At 44.8% G+C, this 20,903-nt stretch overlaps 1 protein-coding gene across 3 annotated transcripts in view; it reads left to right on the top strand.

The window, feature by feature from the left end:
* The window catches only part of TULP3 (TUB like protein 3), a 93,952-nt gene that overhangs the window by 60,624 nt on the left and 12,425 nt on the right, over window positions 1–20,903 (top strand). For 2 of the 3 annotated variants that reach the window (XM_030538395.1, XM_030538405.1), the window contains exons 3-5: window positions 6,803–6,965; window positions 9,924–10,100; window positions 19,806–19,936. In XM_030538395.1, the coding sequence (XP_030394255.1) occupies window positions 6,803–6,965; window positions 9,924–10,100; window positions 19,806–19,936 (471 nt within the window). Of the gene's footprint in view, window positions 1–5,591; window positions 5,684–6,802; window positions 6,966–9,923; window positions 10,101–19,805; window positions 19,937–20,903 lie in introns of those variants that run through there. The other variant, XM_030538413.1, reaches the window with a different exon arrangement.

Here is a 20,903-nt window from a genome sequence, read left to right on the forward strand (position 1 = left end):
GCAGCTCGGCATTGCTCCAAGCGGAGGATCGCCTAGTGTGTGGAGCAGGCATGGTCACCTGGAAAGATGTGCTGAGATCACTGCACGCATCACCCAGCAAACAGGAAGGGGACTTTCAAAATTCCCAAGGAATTTAAGGGGTGGGGCTCATGGTTGATCACCTGAGGGCAGGGCAGTAGAGTTCAATCTGATGACCAGAGAGGCAAGAACAGGCATTGTGGGACACCTCCCGGAGGCCAATTTGTAGAGAAATCTCCGTATTAACTATTTCTATAAATCTTTATAACGTTGCATTGTGTTATTTTGTATTAAGTATCTTTCTTTATGACATTGCATCTGGCATGATGTTATCTTGTATATCATATGACTTGGCATTGTGCTTCTTTATTTTCATACAACTTTGTATTAGATCCCTATATAGAAAATTGGTAAAAAACTTTGTATCAAATGTTATAGCCCCTAAGGATAGTATAGTTAAAGTAAAAAAAATGTGCCTTTTTGCTAGAAGTAGAATAAGATCTTCCCCCCCACTCTGTAATCAATTGCCCTATTGACTGAATAAGGTATGAATGAGTGAGGCTTGGAAGACACCCACCTCCAGACAGCTACAACAGTTGAAGAGGGAATGGGAGCCAAAGCAAAGGACAATACAACTTGTCAAGTGGGCCCAATAAAAAAGAGCAAACATATTGACGCCTCAGGGATTAGAAGCAAGCACCTTCTTTAGAAAACACCCTCTTTGAGCGGCATTGGGACAACACCCAAAGAAAAGCAGCACAAAGACCAATGAACACAGACCAATGGACACAGACCCAGATTTTGAATCTGGTCTAGATTTGCATAAGAGGGAAGCTGCTATAAATACAAGGTGTCTTGCAGAAGGACCCCGGGTCTCGTCTTGTCACCATCGGAGCATCGATCCGGATCGGCAGAAGCCCGGCTCCACCCCTCCTCCATCTAACTCACCTGGCCAGTGCAGTTAAGGGGAGCAACTAGTTGGTAACAACAGCAAGACAAAGTGTGTTTGTGTCTGTGTGTGTGTGTGAATGCATAACTGTGATATATATCTCATATGCATATCATAGAGTATTAATTGATACCTGTATTACTAATAAATGTGGTGTTTTGGCTTTAATCCCCCTGAAAAGATCCTGTATAGTACTTTGAGTACAACAAATTGCAGCACTGTAATCGACCAGAGTGTCTACACTGGCACCACGGCGCTGTGCCCCGGTGCAGAAAGCTGTACACCTCTCATCGGGGTGATTTTTTTTTTTTTATAGTTCTGCAACTGCACAGTTTCTGCGCACTAAATGGTTTGGCAGTGTGTACACCTTGGGAGTTACAGTACAGAAAGCTGTTTTATTGCACAGAAACTTGCCAATGTAGACAAGGCCTAAAGAAGTGAGTGCAAGGGTTTAGGTCTTTTCCCTATCTAGGTTCTACAAATGATGTCTGGTTAACCAACAACACTGGATAGAGTACTTTGGATCTTTCTTCTAAAATAAAAGAGAGTACAATGCTACATGTTATTTGATGTTGTTAGGCAACGGGGTTAACCTAAGTAGATGAATGGGAGTATTTCACGCCGCTCTGAGGTTCTATTTTAGACTGTTTGCAGACACATTTAAAAAGAACTGTATTTGTTTGCATTCAGAAGGTTCTCTGCAAAACTATAGTGACTAGAGACTTGCAAGAAATTTTGAAACGTCAGTCTGTTAGAGCTGCAGGTGCACAGCAGTGCTGGTAATTAGACCTCTTATTTAGGTATGTACATGTAGATTTAAATTTTTACCTTTAAACACTTCTGAATATTTTGGTCTATTTTTTTTAATAAATAGAAGCTTAAATTCTGCAGAAAGAGAGAGGTAAGCAGCAGGTTGCAAGGGGCACTGTAACAGGCCACATGCTGGTCATATATTGTGCATCACACACTAAACAGGCTTTTTTCATCTTGCAATGTTTATCTCAGCTATTATAGAAATTAAAGATCTATTAAGCCACATGACTCAGGACCTAAACAGTTAACCAGATGATGCTCAGGGAGCAACTTTTTCCACAGCAGTGATCTGCCTTTTATATGCTTTCTGTGATGTGCCTAGCACATTTGTGGTTGCGATAAAAATGATGATGATTATTAATAAATAAACGGTGTAGTATTGCACACTCAAGTGCTTTATTAGGGGTTTTGTGTCTTCCCCCATGGCCCAGAAAACCAAACAGGATGGCCCATTGTCTGCTGTGTTATGCTAGATCTGATGGTCCTAACTCCCTGGGCAGCTTGCTGGAAATTTGATAGACTCAATATTATTATTTTGTTTCCTGTGTTCACAGTGTTCTGAATTTTCAGGAATCCTGTGTAGCCTGAGAGTAAAATGTCATGGAAAGTTTTTAATGTATAACGTTCCCAAAGTGTCAAATGCATCATGATAACCAGTCTCCTTTCATTATCTTATTGGGGACAAATGGAGCATACTGCTCCTGTGTCTTTTCCCTAAAGTACATTAATCTCCATTATAATACAGGGATGGAAGAAAGAGTTGGATATTAGCCAAAAGTAAACAAAATCCAATTCTATTATTTGGCCATCACATCAGTGTAAGCGAATTTTTAAAAGAACACTTAGCAATGTTGATTATAGAGTTGTTATGCCATCTCGTTCAAACAAAGTGAACTGCACTCTAACAGCCTTAAATGTATGCTTGGGGGATTAGATTTTTATTGGTAAATGTTGGTAAATATTGATTTTACCATACACACTCAAAAGTGACGAAAAATATTTCCATCTATTTTATTGTGGTGTTACACTAGCATTTAGTGCAGCTGGAGAGAGGCACCATTTAGGTAGTTTTAATGTTTGAAATCTTAACATATACTGTCATTAAATAATTATTGTCTGACCTCTCCTCCCCCATAATTTCACAACTATGAAAATTTAAGTAGATAAAAAATCTAAAACAATGTTTTAAAATAAATATTGATACTATCTTTCAAAATTATTAAACAAAAAGAATTCTGCTAAGCCTACTTAAATAACAGTGTGGCAGCACATTTCCCACGCCTTAATCAAAAATAGAAATAGAAAGAAACTCTTTTAAAACAAATGACCGTACTGTTCCATTTTATTCTACCTTCTGGTTAACCAAAAGTTTCTGTTAAATGAAGGTGTGCATGATGAAATACTGCCCACGTATAGAGACCCCTTGTTTTCTCAAAGTTTTGGTGTGTCCCATAAACCCTTTGATAAAACAGAATTGTACTGTATTAAGGCTATGTCTACATTACTGGCACTACAGCAGCATGGCTACGGTGCCATAGCTATGCCACTGTAGCACCATAGTATAGCCACACTCTGCAGCGATGAAAGGGGTTTTCCTATCACTGCAGAAACTCCACCTCCAGAAGTGATGGTAGCTGGGTCAATGGAAGCTTTCTTCTGTCAACCTAACTATGTCTACACTGAGGGGGTTGGATTTTTCACACCCCTGAGCACTGTTCCTATGTTGACCTAAGTTTTAAGTATAGATAGGCCTAAGATGGAAATAAACTATTAGGGCAGCAAACACTAAAATGCTTTAAAAAAACCTGGCCTAGTAGAAGAATCAGTCAGGTTGCTCTCAGAGAGTTAGTTTACTGATACTAGATACTGGCCCCCAAATTCAATCTCCGATGCTTATAGTAACTGGGTATATTCTTATTGCATGTATAATGTCTCTCTTGCTTCCCTTCTCCTCTTCTGTCTGTCAGATAAGGGAAATGTCAGTGACAGGTTCTGTTCCATATTTATTTTGAGGATAATGTGTTGTTGACTCTTGCTGTCTTGCACAATGACATTTAATTTCCTCATATTTCCTTCCCTCCTGCTCTTGGATGAATATGGAATATGTTTTGGTTTTTTGAGTCCTGTAACCATATACTGATATGTTCTGTGATCTGAGCCTGGTTATATATTTTGTAAAACTGCAGAACCAGCCAACCTGAATTTCCGGTAAAGGGTCTGACTACCAATCAGTAGCGTAAATTTGACCTTCAATACGTATTTGCAAAGTTTCTCTAATTCTTATGTAGTTTCCTCTTCCATGCCAATATTTTAATACTTATAAAACATATTTTTAATGTTCAGGCTATCCTTTGTATATAACGTTACAATAACAAACTAACTTGGACAGCACAGGTCCCAAAATAACCCAGTAACAAACGAGCCTAGAGAACATGACTCTCAAATAATATTAGAACAGCAGCAACCCCTGTAGCTCAGCCCTCAGGAATATCAACTACAACAATGAACCAGCTCATGTGGGGTAGTGCTCATGAACAGTGCTAGGATAATAAACCAGCACATGCAATCTAGCCTTCATATGTGATCATGCAATTAAAGAAAGTGTGCACACGCCAGACCTTCTGAGGAAACTTGCCATAAGAGAGAAAAAAGAGCAGAGGGCCAAGAACTGAGCTTTGCAAGTGAGGATACATGCAAGGAAAGAGCCATCACCAGAGACAAAAAAAGAGAGGGTAGTTTGATAGGTTTGGAGGGGAATGATGATAGAAGGACACCTGCATCCAGGTGTCTACTTACTTTAAGGAGTATTTGGAGAGAGAAGTGGGGGCTATCATTAGTGAGCACAGCCTTCAGGTTGCTCTTAAGGTTACTAATGAGCAGACAGGGATGATCTGTCTTTAGTGCAAGTGACTTGTACACGTATAGAACATCCCATTTGGTTTAGTGACGAACTACAGTGTACTAAAATCTGATTCTCCACTTTCCTTCACAGACCTTGTAACTCTCCATGCCAAACATAGTTCTCTTCACAATTACCCGCATGTGACCAGAAGCATCTTACCTTAATTATTGAAGTTAGAACTTGTTTTCTTTATCGCTTTTTATGACATCACAAGTGACAGGCTTATATATGTTGACACTAAGATTAGGATTCATAGTTCATTTGACTCTGGCTAATTTTGTCATCCAGCTTTGTATCACAAGGAATGAGTTCACTTGGTATATCAAGTTCTCTGCCATTCAGTTAGCTCAACACGAATACTTGAAACACCCTTGACTCCCCCTGTAGCTCCTACTCCTTCTTGTACTATGTAGAACCTCCAGTGTCTGAGAGCTGCCAGTTGTGAGTTCTCCTCTGGGGATGCCAACTCCTATCAGAGAGTCCATTTCCTGTGCAAGTCCTGACTCCTTTTGCTGAATCACAATATCATCTCTGAGTGCAATAGTAATGTCAGTTGGAAGAGTAAGGATTTGAGAAATAATGTGGGGCAGCTGCCAGGGGAGTAGGGGTTAAAAGCAGCCCTTGGAGCGGGCTGTGGCTTGGACCCAGTTAGAAAAGGGGTTAGGAGCAGCCCAGCTGTGACCACACCCAGCCCTGATATAAGGGTTAAGGGAGGAGCTGGGTCAGTCTCATTCCAGCCTTGGAGTGAGAAGGACCTTGTTGCCTGGGAGCAGAGGGTACCTGAAGCAGAACAGTGCTGGAGAAGGGCAGGCAGAGCTGGGAGTTCTGGCCTGGCGAGTCCCCAGGCTGAGGCCTTGCTGAAGGCCAATGGAGGAACTGGGGCTGCAGGGAGACAGCTGGTCCAAGAAAGGCAGCTGGTCCAACTCCGTTGCCATTACAGACTGCAGTTTGCCCCAGAGATTAGGTGCTAGATAAAGACTGGGAGTAGCCAGTGAGGCAAGGTAGTTATAGAGGGTTGGGGGTTCCCCTGGGAGGGGAGACCCAGAGTGTGGGGATACTGCTGTGGGCAGAACCCCAAAGTAAAGGGCACCAGGGTCTGGGAAGGACACAGGACCTGAGGCAGGAGAGACATCAGCCAGCAGGGGGCACTCTGAGTCTGAGGAGCTAATTCCCAAGGCAACCAGCAGGAGGTGCTGTGGTGGTGACTGCTCAACCTGTTACACAGCGTAATTGAAGACTGTATCACACTGTAATGCAGAGGCACAAGGGAGCAGGGAGAGAGATATGGTCTCAAGATTAACTTTGGCATTTTGTGATGTGTGTTTTTTGTTTTTTTGCTTTTCACCAAGGCGAAGTTACTACAACAACATATTAACATACTACATAGTATATTGCCTATTCCTATGTAGCATCAGGTTAATATTCAAAGAACCTGGCTAAAGATTCTGGCTTGCTGACTGGAGAGTCCTCCTCATCTGAGTACATTAAAAAGGATGACCACATTTCTAAACGCCCATTCTCTTTTTGGCACTTCTTGTGTACATACTTGCTGTGAAAGCTTTCCCATTTCAAGGACAGTCCATATTTTGCTATACCTCTGATTCATAGGAGGAGCAGTTACATTTTTCTGGTAATGTGCAATGCAAAATTTAGCTGCTAACAATAAAAAAAATTAATTTGTCATTCTGTTTAAAATGTAGATCCTTTAATAGGGTATTAAGTAAGCAGGTCAGGGGATATGTAGGAAGCTGGCATTTTGTCATAAGATGAATTTCTTTAATAATTCCCTTTCCCATAGAGAGTCAATTTTTGTCCAAATCTCTGTCCCTTCGTTTCATTTGGGTTGTTTGCTTATCAGCATTTTTTTTCAGTCAAAACTGTACATTTCTTAGAAACACTTTGTTCCAGCTTGCTCCTGGGTCAAGTCCTCAAATATGGTTAAAAGTCTTGATAGAGCAACCTTGTGTTAAGATTTCACTATAAAATATTTGAATTGTTAACCAAGTGGTTCCAATATAAAATACTTTGTTGCCAATGGCCAGGGAGGGACCGTGCATTGCCTCCTACTCTCTAGTGTGTGTGGCTATTCATCCTTACTTCATATCCTTTGTTTCTCTTAGAGAGCTCTTCTGGAGAAGAAGCAGAGGAAGAAACGTCTTGAGCCCTTGATGGTACAGCCAAATCCAGAAGCAAAGCTGCGTAGATCAAAGCCCAAAGGGTGTGAGGAGCAGACTCCCTTAGTTGAGAGCCACACCCCTTTTCACAGCGATGTTGTCCTGCATGGTATGTAGTCATCCTGATCAACAGACATTCTTACTAATGCTAGTTTGTTTTTACCTTAGGGGTGGTCACATTTACATTCCCCAGGGGAATGGGTGGGCGAGAAACTAAAGGGGTTGATTTTGTTGGGTACAAAAGAAGAGCAGCACTACAGCATTCATTTGTTCCTTTTCACTCATCTGCTGCTAAGCAACACTGTGCTGTAAAAGAAACTCTCAACCTGAACTGGACTCCAGTGTCAGATAGCTAATTAGACTGGGAAAATCTATCCACTTCTGAATGATCTCTTAGAGTTGGACCAAAGCCATCTGGCTGAATGGAATTGTGTGTGGAACTGTTTCATTTCCTCACCTCCTGAATACTTTAGTAGTGTTCCCAGAAGTGTAGGGAGCTGTAAATCTGGAGCAGGAGAAATTCATTGGATTTTTCTGAAGCAGTAAGAGAAAAGGAGGACAGAGAATAAATGAATAGCAGCAACACGCACTATTCTTCAAGACAGTTCTCAAAAATTGCCGTGACAGGCTGCTTGGGGAGGGGAAGGCAGTACAGTGGTTGATGAATATTAAATTTAGCTTTCTTCGGTTCCCCTGTCTCCACGGGTGTTACTTATACATATTGGGTTTCAGCCACCGCCCAATTCCTACTGACACTCTGAGGAATTAAACTGCCCTCTGCTGGTGGCAGGGATTTTTGCATTCTCTTTCATCTCAGTCCTGGAATTCCTCTCCACTATCCTGTTAATTCACCCTAATCTCAAATTTCAAATTCAAATGTTGGGTGAGAGATGTTTTTCAGAGTCTTGTCCCTGTGACATGCAAACAGGATCCATTAGATTTAGGTCTTGCCACATGGCAAGGAGGTGAATTTTGGGATCAGTGAGCCCTGCACGTGGCAGGGAGGGGACAGCAACATAGCAGCAAAGTGTTGATAGAAAGGAAAGCCATAGGCACTGTGGGAAAGCAAGGAGCTGGGGCAAGAGCTCAGTGGTCTCACAGCGTGACAGTGGAATAGTGGCAAGAACCATTGGGGACAGTGACGTAGCAGGAGGCAGTGATAAGCTCACAGCCCAGGGAGCCCTACACATGATGGGGCATAGGGGGTGACCGTGAAAGCCTCACAATCCTGTGAAAGTGTCAGGAAAAGTACCATGAGAGCCAGGATTCTTGCAACCTATCAGGGAGGTAGCAGGGTATGCTTTGGGGTTTTGTGATACACATTAAAGGGATACCATGAACTCAAAAGGATAAAAATGAATTTATTAATCTTAGTGGTTGCTCCTAGAAATATATTGTGTCTCCTGGCAGCCCATCTCTTTAAATGTGTCTCCTGTTCTGTGGAGCAGTGGCTGCAGATTGGGAGAGGAGTGAGAGGAGACTTCCGCTGTAGCACTTGCTGGACTGATAGCCTGCTTAGAATTAGCTGGGAGAAAGCAGATTGAGAGAAACTTTCTGGTTGGAGAGAGCGCTTCTGAAATGAGACAGGAGAGAATAAAATGCCTCTGAATCACAAAACTAGATACTACAGAAGTCAGAGGAAAGAGGGATGAAAATTGAATAGCTTCCCCTTATTTATTTTCAGACCAAGAATTTTTTAAGATGGAGTGAAGGTTGTAAATGTGTCAGTAACCCAAAGGTAACACCTGAGTAAACCGTTGCAGTTTTAAAATACAAAAACAGCAGAAAGCCAAGAAATCCAAAGCAAAGACTACACTTAAAACAAATTCTAGATAGTTTGGAAATGCAGAGTTAAGGTACCCTAAACAACCTTCACTCTTCCATATCCCTGGCACATACTGCACCCTCTGTGAAAGTGTCTGTGACAAGAACTGCAGTATCAGAGCTGCTTTATATGGTTAACCTTGGGTACGTTGGTTCCACCAGAAACCCAGGTGGTGGCTACATATAGTTTGGCATCTTGCTTACAGCTGTGAACAACCTCTAGTTTACTGTGACTTACGTAGTGGAGTATTCATAGACTAACATCAAGGTGATTAACAAAGAACATGACTGCAGTCCCTACATAAAAGGGTAAATGGACACAAGTCAGATATTTAGGAATGGCAATATACAAAAACCTGTAGGAGAACACTTCAATCTCCCTGGACGCACAATAGCAGATTTAAAGGTAGCCATCCTGCAGCAAAAAACTTCAGGACCAGACTTCAAAGAGAAACTGTTGAACTTCAGTTAATTTGCAAATTTGACATCATCAGCTCAGGATTAAACAAAGATTGTGAATGGCTAGCCAACTACAAAAGCAGTTTTTCCTCCCTTGGTGTTCACACCTCAACTGCTAGAAGAGGGCCTTATTCTCCCTGATTGAACTTACCTCATTATCTCTAGACTGAATCTTGCCTGCATATTTACACCTGCCTCTGGAAATTTCCATTACATGTGTCTGACGGAGTCAGTATTCAACCACAAAAGCTTATGCTTCAGTACGTCTGTTAGTCTATAAGATGCCACAGGACTCCTCGTCGCTTTTTACAGATCCAGACTAACACAGCTACCCCTCTTATACATGACTACTGTGGACAGTAAAGGCTTAAAATGGTTGCCTATAAAAAAAAAGTCTAGGAGTTTCAATGTGCTTTACAAACATCAATAAATTTAAACTCACAACACCTTGTGAAAATGGAAGTATCATTCCCATTTAGGGATGGGGAAACTGAGGTTTGGAGAGGTTAAAGTGACTTTCCCTAGGTAACACGGGAAGTCTGTTAGAGCCAGATTTAGAATCTAGATCTCTTGATTCATAATCCAGTACAGTGCTTCTTTGGGAAGACAGTCATTTCCTCCCTCCCTCTTTTGGAAAATGTCTGGGCACTCAGATGCATCAGTGTTCTAAAAGGGTGTTTGAGCAGGGAGAGGTGAAATGAGATGCCTTTTTGTGATGCTTAATACAGTCAGTCAGTTACAAAAGCAGTGAGATTTCTCCATTCTGTTTCACTTTTGCCTGCAGGCATTGATGGCCCAGCTGCCTTCCTGAAGCCAGAAGTCCAAGACTTTGGGACCAAACTCCAAATCCTCTCTGTAGGATCTTCCACAACAGAAAACGATGCAGATCAAGACAATGATGAAGATACCCTGATAGATACAGCTGCCAAGCCGGATCTGCAAGAAATCCTGCAGAAACGAGGTGAGAGTTGGCTATATGCAGGATTTGGACAGGTGTCTGTCAGGTTTTCCCAGTTTATAACTTTATTTCATTAGAAAACTGAAAATTATGAGGAATCCTCTGACAATACAAGTGTGCATGTAAGTTTCCATACACAAAGACAGCCAGCAATTTCTAGAACATATATTGGTGGATGAATAACAGTCATTCCCTTTTCTAAAATGCCAATACGAACTGGTATATATCTATCCCGTTTTAAAAGATTACAGAAATTCCGTATAATTTCTGCTCTTTCCAAAGGAAGTAATCACAAATTGCCTCTCTTGGTTTTTCCAGAGTCCAGGACATTTTTATTTCATGTACCTATCTGTATTAATATTGTAACAACACCATATAGTTCTTAAGTATTAGAAACCTCCACAGCCAACAATGCAGTAATTACTTAACTGCTCAGGAGACCTGCAGTAAAGGTGCTCTTCCTGATTCAGAGGATATCCTAAACAGCTGTTATAGAAAATATGTGTAAAGGTTTTATTGTCAAATACTGTGTCCCGTTGAGCAGTTTCTCATCAAAGTGTCCACTTCTGCCAAGTGTATCACATCCATGCCAGTACTGCAGGAAGTCTGTTAGTTGCGTGCTGTCTAAACATTTTGCAGTGAAATAAAAATTAATACCATGTTGTTCAATTCACAGTTTACATTACCTTGCAGTGCCTGTCATCTAAAAGGTTCCCAAAGGACTTAACCTATGAGTTATGTAGTAATTTGTAAGGATCGTGTCATCCACCACTCAGAAGCAACTGTTGTTTTATCTATGAACAGCAACATTACACAAGAGTTAGGACAGGAAGTGCAAAAGAATAACTGATTGAAATTACATGGGAAATTTAGGGAGGCAGAATGTAAGTACACAGATTAGAATTTGGCCAGAACACCAGGGTTAACGCCTTTCCTCTTTCAAAATATGGCTTGGGATGTTTATTGACAAGTGGTCCAGAACTTAGTTTTATATCTCCTCCAAAACACAGCACCTCCAGCAATGCCCTGTATGTGCAATACCATACTGGGACATTGGTTTAATATTGATTCGTAGGGAAGAATGCAATTTACAGGATCAACAAAACCATGTACTACAGCGTTTAATGTGCTTTCCCACTCCTAACCCTGCTTACCACAAGAAATCAGATAGGATCATAATAAAGTGGTGTGACTCCAACTATAAATCCAGGAAGCTCACTGAAGTTCCTTCTCAGTTCTTGTTCAAGTATATGCCCTGTGGGTGCTGTGCACTATTGACCGGAGACCGTAAAGCAGCATCTGCAGTCCTGAGCCTACACGGAACAACTCCTCATGCTCCCATATGAGGTCATGTAGGGAGGTGCGGACCCACTGCCACTCATTTATCTCTCAACCCATCTGTGGCTTGAGACAGAGCAAAGCCTGGGCAATGTCTACACTACCATAGTAAGTCTACCTAAATTACACAACTCTAGCTACTTGAATAACGTAGCTGGAGTTGACATAGCTTAGGTTGGCTTACTTCAGTATCTGCGCCGCACTGGGTCGATGGGAGAGTGTCTCCCGTCTACTTACCTTACTCTTCTCCAGGGGCGGCTCCAGGCCACAGCATGCCAGCACGTTCTTGGGGTGGCATGCCGCAGGGGGTGCTCTGCCGGTCGCCGGGAGGGTAGCAGGCAGGTTGCCTTTGGCGGCATGCCTGCGGAGGGTCCGCTGGTCCCGCGGCTTCGGTGGACCTCCCGCAGGCTTGCCTGCGGAGGGTCCGCTGGTCCCGCGGCTTCGGTGGAGCCGCAGGACCAGCGGACCCTCCTCGGGCACATCTGCGGGAGGTCCACTGGAGCCGCGGGACCGGTGACCGGCAGAGCGCCCACCACGGCATGCCGCCGTGCTTGGGGCGGCGAAATGTCTAGAGCTGCTCCTGCTCTTCTCGTTCAGGGTGGACTATCAGGGTCAACCTGAGAGTGATCTGTGGTCAGTTTGGCAGGTCTTAATTAGACCTGTTAAATCAACTCCCAGTGCATCAATTGCTGGAGTGTTGATCCAGTGGTAGTGTAGACATAGCCTTAATGTCTGCTGTTCTACAGCTTCCCACCTTTTTCACTTACTGTGAATTTTTTTTTCATTTAGTTATTTACTTAGTTTATTGTTTTGTTATTTTTATTTAATTTCAGAACAAATGGTTTCAGAGGGGATATCTCTTCCTTGCCCCTTCAGGGCTTCTGGTTTAGTGCATTAGCACCAGATTATGCCAAAGACACTGTGGTTTAAGCCCTGCCCATGCAACAGGAATTTTAGTTGTCTCTGGTGTCTCGGAGAGACTCACTTCCCGTCAAGGGCAAGGTCTGCTCAGGGTTTAAAGGCAGGTGTAGAAAAGACAGAGAGGCTATGTTGAACCTTGCTTAATAGAACACTCCTTAGCTTCTGAGGGGTCTGCTTCCCCCCTTGCACATCGGCCTCAGCATCTCAGGTGAGTGCTGGAACCTTGGCAGCACCCCAGAGACAGCGACTTCTAAGAAAAGAAGACTCTTTCTCTTACCAGGGAAACAAAGAAGAGTGGTAGGTCACCTCAAATCTCAGTCCTGGGAGACTTTGAGTCCCCTGAGGGGTGGGTTACCCCTTTTCTTATATGGTACCGACACCCTAGTACCAATTTCACTTGAAGTCTCAGACTGAAATCAGTACGAAAGCATTGGTACCTGTAATGAGTTGCACACTCACCACTGTGGCATCTCCTGCTGGTTGCTCCAGGAATTAGCTCTGTCCAGCTGTGAAGCACCCTCAGCTTGGTGTCTCATCCATTGTTCTGCTCTGCAGTGCTGTCTTGGACCTGTTTTGTTCTCTGGCTTGCGGTATTCTCTTCTGGACACAGCCCTCCGGGTGTGCCCCACTCAGTTCTCTCCCCTTCTGGGGGTATCCACAGTCCTCAGTCTGCACCTGCCCTCGTGACCAACTGCAGCTCCAAAGTCTAACCCCCTTGCTCTGGCAGCAGCCATGTCCTGCCCTCCTCCTCTTCCCTCTACTGCTTACGCTCCCTGGGCCACTTCCCTTTGGCTCTTGCACCTTCTCGGCCCTTTTTTAGCAGGGGATGCAGCCTGGCAGATATCAGGTTGGAGCTTTCCCTGTGCTCCGCTGAGCCTGCCCAGCGCTGCTCTATCTAAGGTGCTAGCCCTGGGAGCCAGTCCTCCTCCCTTGCTTGTCAGGAAGAGACTCCTGTCTCTTCTGCTTTTCAGCCTTTATATAGGGCCCAGCCTGGCCCTGATTGGCTGCTTCTAAACCTTCTGAGATTGGCCAGGTTCTGCGGAGCCGCTCCAACTGCTGCTATTAACCCTTTGTCTGCCAAAGTGGTGCAACTGCCCCACTGCAGTACCACATAAGACGTCATCTGCAGAAAAGTCTTCCATGCCCGGAGTGGTCCCTATGTCAGTACCATCCAGTACCTCTCAGCACCTTGATATACACAGGGCTTCTACCTGCACTATGGTACCATCCAATGTTAAAGAAACTGCTCTGTCAACTTTGCCAGTACTGCATGTACCAATTCCTCCTTGGCAGCACTCCACATTCCAGCTCCAGCACCATTGGCTATCATAGCTCTCGACCACCATCGAGATTCTTTTCCCTGGAAGATCTTCTCATTTTGGATAAACCAGGGTCTCCCTTATTAAGGAGCTCTACTAGATATCTCTTTCTTGGGTACTGCACTGACAGCTGCAACTTGATTTCCAACACTTGGTACCAGCACCAATGCCTCAGCCTCCCCCCCCCTTTTAGCTCAGGAGATGATATTTCTGACTCTGAGGTCTCTGTACAGGTCTCTGCCTTGAAACTGTCACACCCTTCTTGAGTCCATTTACTGAAGAGGACCTTGTGGAGCCCACCAGATACCCTAGACCTTTGGGATATGAATACCCTTGGTGACCCCCCATCCCCCTCCTGAGTGGGCTTACTGGAACCCCTGGGGCCTTTTGTGGAACAGTTTTAGAGGGTACCTGCTAGAAAGAAACCCCAACACCCACCAGTACCACATCATTCACAGGCACTGACAGACCGTCCTTCGATGCCATATGTCCCCTCGGTACAAGAGGAGCAATAGCCACAGATGGAGGAAAGCTCACCCTTATCTGCCAAGTCCTCCTCCTCCTCCCCGGATGAGATTGTCATGCCACCATTGTCCTCCTCCACTGATGACTTTAGGGCTTTCCAGGAGCTGATGAAACACCTGATGGAATCCCTCCAGATCCTGCTAGAAGAGGCCCAGGAGTCTCAACATTCCCCGATGGACATTTTAAATATCATCCCCTCAGGGAAAAATTGCCCTACCAATTAATGAGGCACTGTTATTGACTTCATGTACTTTATGGCAAACACCTGCCACTATTCCACCCAAGCAGGGAGATAAAATATGTTTTATTACAGGTAAAGGAATGGAGTACTTCTCCCATCCCACCCCTAATTCCCTGGTGGTGGACATGGCTAATGAAGGATACCATCAAGCTCACTACAGACCCTTTCCTTTGGACAAAGAGGCCAAACAAATAGACCTTCTGGCAGAAAGAGCTATTCATCAGCAGCTCTTCTATTTTGAGTTGCAAACTACCAGGTCTTGATGGTGAAATATTATTTAACAGTTATTCCAAGTTCACCACACTTTATTGAATGCCTGCCATGAGACTAAAAAGACCAATTTCAGTCCTTCATCTCTGAGGGTCAGTTAATCATGAAAGCCTCCTTGCAGGCCACTCTCGATGCCACTGACACAGCTTCTAGATCCCTGGCTACTACTGTGGATATGCAAAGAGCATCTTGGCTTCAGCCTTCTGGACTCCTGAAAGAGGTGCAGAATACCACTGAAGATTTTCTTTCTGAAGGGCTCAAGCTCTTCAGCACAGACAGAGACTCCTCACTCTACACCCTTAAAGATTCAAGGGCAATGCTATGGTCACTGGGAATTTATATGCCTGCAACAAAAAGACACTTGAGCAGGTCTCAAGCTGCACAGCGTTCCAGACCGTTCAAGTAGCACCCACACCAAACTTTCTTAGACCTTCGGAGCCTTTGAGGAGGAGATCCAAACCTCACAAAAGAGGACCACTCCCCCACCCCCTACAACTACCCAATCTGCACTCCCTACTAAGAGAAATTTTTGACAGATTGGTCAAGAGCATCCTATTTCCGCAGATCCTCTGCTGTACAATTCTACCATTCCACCCACTTTCAGTGATTGAATATTCCACTTCCTACCTGCCTGGAAGCACATCACCTCAGAAAAGTGGATATTAGAGGTGAATGACATGGAATATTGCAGCACCACCACCACCCACCTCCCTTCGCTGTTTCTTTTCAGGTACCTCTCTCATGAGGCACTCTTAAAGCATGAGGTCCAATCTTTCCTGCTCTTGGAGCAATCAAGTCACTTTCTTCCGAGTTTGTCAGAAGAGGGTTCTAGTCCAGCTATTTCATAGTCCCCAGAAGGCGTAGAGGGTGGAGACTGATCCTTGATCTCAGACATTTGAATACCTATGTCATTTCATAATGCTTCAGGATAGTGACGCTAGCCACCATAATTACATCCCTAGATCTGAGAGACTGGCTCATTGCACTTGATGTCCAGAACACCTGTTTTCATATAGGTATCTACTCCTCCCACAAGTGTTTCCTATGTTTTGTAAGAGTCCCTGAATGTCTTTACAAAGGTCCATTCAGCAATAGTGGCCCACGTATGTCAGTGGGGTATCACAATATTCCCACAGTTGGATGACTGGCTTCTCAGGGGTCACTCAGCAACCTCTAAGGCACTTAGAAGCCCTCAATGGGTATAAGAAATAGGTCTCAGTTTTTGCCCATCCTACCATGGCTGGATTACTTAAAGGCTTATACAACTTGTTTCCCTCCCATACAGAACCCTACTTCTCCATGGGACCTTAATTTTCTCACTGCCTCTCTGTTCTCTTCTCCATCTCTATCACTTGGGATAGATGAATAGGAGAACTCAGATATTAGGAATGGCAATGTACAAAAACCTGCAGGAGAACACTTCAACCTTTCTGGCCACACAATAGCAGATTTTAAGGTAGCCATCCTACAGCAAAAAAAACTTAAGGACAGACTTCAAAGAGAAACTAATGAGGTTCAGTTCATTTACAAATTTGACACTATCAGCTCAGGATTAAACAAAGATTGTGAATAGCTAGCCAACTACAAAAGCAGTTTCTCCTCCCTTGATGTTCACACCTCAGCTGCTAGCAGAGGGCCTCATCCTCCCTGATTGAACTAACCTCATTATCTCCAGACTGATTCTGGCCTGCATATTTATACCTGCCTCTGGAAATTTCCATTACACATGTCTGACTAAGTGGGTATTCACCCATGAAAGCTTATGCTCCAATACATCTGTTAGTCTGTAAGGTGCCACAGGACTCTTTGTTGGCTTTTACAGATCCAGACTAAGGCCTGGTCTACACTATACGTTTAAACTGAATTTAGCAGCGTTAAACCGATTTAACCCTGCACCCGTCCACACAACGAGGCCCTTTATATCGATATAAAGGGCTCTTTAAACCAATTTCTGTACTCCTCCCCGACGAGAGGAGTAGCGCTGAAATCGGTATTGCCCTGTCGAATTAGGGTTAGTGTGGCCGCAAACCAACGGTATTGGCCTCTGGGTGGTATCCCACAGTGCACCATTGTGACCGCTCTGGAAAGCAATTTGAACTCGGATGCACTGGCCAGGTTGACAGGAAAAGCCCCACGAACTTTTGAATTTCATTTCCTGTTTGCCCTGCATGGAGCTCTGATAAGCACGGGTGGCGATGCAGTCCCAAATCTAAAAAGAGCTCCAGCATGGACCGTACGGGAGATACTGGATCTGATCACTGTATGGGGAGACAAATCTGTTCTATCACAGCTCCGTTACGGAAGAGGAAATGACAAAGCATTTGAATAAATCTCCAGGCTATGATAGACAGAGGCCACAGCACAGTGCTGTGTGACAAGCGTAACGGAAAGCCAAAGAATCAAATGGACGCTCATGGAAGGAGGGAGGGGGTACTGATGACTCCATCTATCCCACAGTCCCTGCAGTCTCCGAAAAGGGTTTGCATTCGTGGCTGAGCTCCCAATGCCTGAAGGGTCAAAAACATTTTCCCGGGTGTTTCAGGGTATATGGTGTCAACTTACACCCTTCCACCCCCCTCCTCCGAAAGAAAAGGGGAAAAAACGTTTCTCGCCTTTTTTCAATGTCACCCTATGTCTACTGCATGCTGCTGGTAGATGGGGTGCTGCAGCGCTGAACACCAGCATCCCCTTCCTGGTGGCAGACGGTACAATATGATCAGGAGCGGCGCCAGGGGTTTTGGCGCCCTAGGCGCAGGGCCGGGTTGCCGGTCCTGTGGCTCTGGTGGACCTCCCGCAGGCGTTCCTGCAGACTGTCCGCTGGTCCCGCGGCTCCGGTGGACCTCCCGCAGGTGTTCCTGTGGACAGTCCGCCGGTCCCACTGCTCCAGTGGACCTGCCGCAGGCATGCCTGCGGATGCTCCACTGGAGCCGCGGGACCAGCGGACCCTCCGCAGGCACGCCTGCGGGAGGTCTACCAAAGCGTCTGCCGCCCTCCCAAATCCTGGCACCCTAGGCGACTGCCTAGGTCACCTAAATGGAAGCTCCGGCCCTGAATATGACTGCTATCCATCATCAGCAGCAGCCCGTGAGTGCTCCTGGCTGGCCTCGGCGAGGTTGGCCGGGGGCGCCTGGGTAAAAATGGGAATGACTCCCGGTCATTCCTGGCATATGGTACAGTACGACTGGTAACTGTCTTCATCATAGCAACTGGAGGCTGAGCTCCATCAGCCTCACACCTTTCATGTCTAAAGAAAAGATTCTGTACTGCCTGGACTATCATAGTAGCGGGAGACTGGGCTCCTCTCCGCTGCCACCCTTTCATGTCCTGCCTGGACTATCATAGCAGCTGGAGGCTTCCTACCCCTCATTTTATCTCACTAAAAAGTCAGTGTTTCTTATTCCTGCATTCTTTATTACTTCATCACACAAATGGGGGGACACTGCCACGGTAGCCCAGGAGGGTTGGGTGAGGAGGGAAGCAACGGGTGGGGTTGTTGCAGGGGCATCCCCTAGAATGGCATGCAGCTCATCATTTCTGCGGGATCTCTGGGGCTCTGACACAGAGCAGCTGTGCTCTCTGGTTCTCTAATACACTTGACCCATATTTTAGGCAGGACTGACTCTATTTTTAGACAAAACATAAAGAAGAGAATGACTCGGGGAGTCATTCTCATTTTTGTCCCTGCGCCCCCGGCCGACCTCAGCGAGGCCAGCCAGGAGCACCCATGACAGCAGCAGACAGTACAGAATGACTGATAACCGTCATCTCATCGCCAATTTACAATGGCATGGCAGAAGGTGCAATAGGGATGGTAACCATCTCTGCTACCTTGCAAAGGCAAATTAATGCTGCTGTGTAGCACTGCAGTACTGCGTCTGTTAGCATCCAGTACACATACGGTGACAGTGACAAAAGGCAAAACTGGCTCCATGATTGCCATGTTATGGCGTCTGCCAGGGCAATCCAGGGAAAAAGGGCGCAATATTATAGTCTGCCGTTGCTTTCACGGAGGAAGGATTGAGTCACGACATTTGCCCAGAATCCCCTGCGACACTGTTTTTGCATTGGGATCTCAACCCAGAATTCCAGTGGGCGGGGGAGACTGCAGGAACTATGGGATAGCAACGGGATAGCTACCCACAGTGCGACGCTCCAGAAATCGATGCTAGCCTCGGTACATGGACGCACACCACCGAATTAATGTGCTTAGTGTGGCTGCATGCACTCGACTTTATACAGTCTGTTTTACAAAACCGGTTTATGTAAAATCGGAATAATCCCGTAGTGTAGACATACCCTAACACAGCTATCCCTCTGATAGGAGAACTCAGTGTGCTCATAGTAGACACACCATTCACTGCCTTCTTTATAGATATGGTCACACTACATCCCAATCCTTGTTTCCTTCCTGAGGTCTTTTCAGAATACCATATTAATCAGGAAATCCATTTACAAGAGTTCTATCCAAATGAAAATTGTGCGAGCAGCTTCTGTTACACGTGGGCATAGTTAACTGAATGAAAGTATAAACTAAGCAGTATAGTATATCATGTGTATGTATTAATAAAAGCCAGACAGCTTCTTATTCATTTCACTAAAGTGTCACTAGTAATATGGATTTCAAGGCTCAGAAAGCAATATCCCACAAGAGGAAAACTCACACTAGGAACATAAGAATTAATTCATAATAACATAATGTTTGTGAGATACTCAGTCTCACAAACTACAACAAGGAGCATCAGAGAAATACGTAAAAATAAATTTATATAACATAAGTGCCTGAAATTAGGCTACTGAGTTCCTATTTTGGTACCTAAATAAATGGTCTGATTTTCAGAGATGTGGAAATACAGATTTAGGTGCTTAGTTTTAGGTTGCCCTATTTGAACATTTAATCTTTATTGCATTAAAGACAGTTAAAAGGGAATCATTATTACCCTAATATTACTTTTCCATGGAAATAGTCATTGCAGGTATGTTGCGGGTTAAAGTGAGGATAGGAGCAGGGAATGTAACTGAGGGACATGTGAATTGGTGATGCCATGTATTTGTGACACCTTCCATTAGAAGTTACCTAGTCCTGCATTCTGACAGGGATCTCAGGCAGTTTGAATTTCGATGAGGACACCGAAGAGGAGGAGGAAGCTGGAAAGAGGTCAAGATCTCATTCACCATATTCTGAATCTGAGAGGCCTAGTTCTGCAACCAGCCAGAAATCTGGTACAGTAAGTGTCATGAAAACACTGTTCTCAATGAGAATCAGAGCCATGCTTTCTAGTGCCCATCTGTAAGGTGCTGGCGTGCGTCCAGCCCACAAAGGACTCACAAGACACTCCCAAGTCTCCTTCCAGGCACAGTTTTAGTTTCCAGACATAAGCAAAAAAAACTTAACAGAGAGTCCTTAGTCCACCTAAGGGACTTTTCCTCTTTTGCCTCTCTGTCACTTCTGCTTCAGGACTTACTGCAGGATTCTTTCTTGCTCTTTTGGCTGAGCACTGTCTCCCAGGACTTTCCCCCTTGTGCCCCTTCCCCCTCCCCCAGCAGATTACCTCAGTCTCCCCTCTTAGGGGACTCTGACAGCTTCTTCCAGGGAACTCCTTGATGTTCCTGCTCCCCTACTTCTCCTTCCTTACTGACAGCCTGGTTGTAGGGAACACGTGATTCCCCTCCTCAGCTGCACCTGATTAATGAACAGGGCTGGCTGGCCCCAAGCTCTGACCATTAGAGAAGCTGACCCCCAGCTACAGTACCTCAGTGTTAAAACATGCTAGTTCCATTCCCTAGTCTGTAGCCAATATGCTCAGACCTGAATCCAGAGGGAAGCCAGGGTGTTGGCTTCCGTACCTCATATCCAGTCCTCCACTAGCTTCCACCACCATCTGTGTCCCTTTGTTGATATTCTGCATCTTGACTGTTGTCACTGTTCCTCTAGTGCTCACTCCTGCTATGGGGAGAGTTAATTCCACTCTAGATACAGTCTGAGCAAGCATAGACACACTGATGGTTTTTAGCCGTACCATCATACCGGGGTTTTCCGCAGCCTGTCCCACTCCAGGATCTAGACTGACCAGAAAGTGCTATTCCTCATACTGTCTTTTTTTACAATACATTTCAAGCTTTGCTTAGTGATAAATACTACACTAAAAGGGACATTCCTCCCTTTGAATATAACAGCTTTTCACCCTGCATCCC

This window comes from Gopherus evgoodei, chromosome 1 (genome assembly GCF_007399415.2).
Source record: "Gopherus evgoodei ecotype Sinaloan lineage chromosome 1, rGopEvg1_v1.p, whole genome shotgun sequence".
Lineage (NCBI taxonomy): Eukaryota > Metazoa > Chordata > Testudines > Testudinidae > Gopherus > Gopherus evgoodei.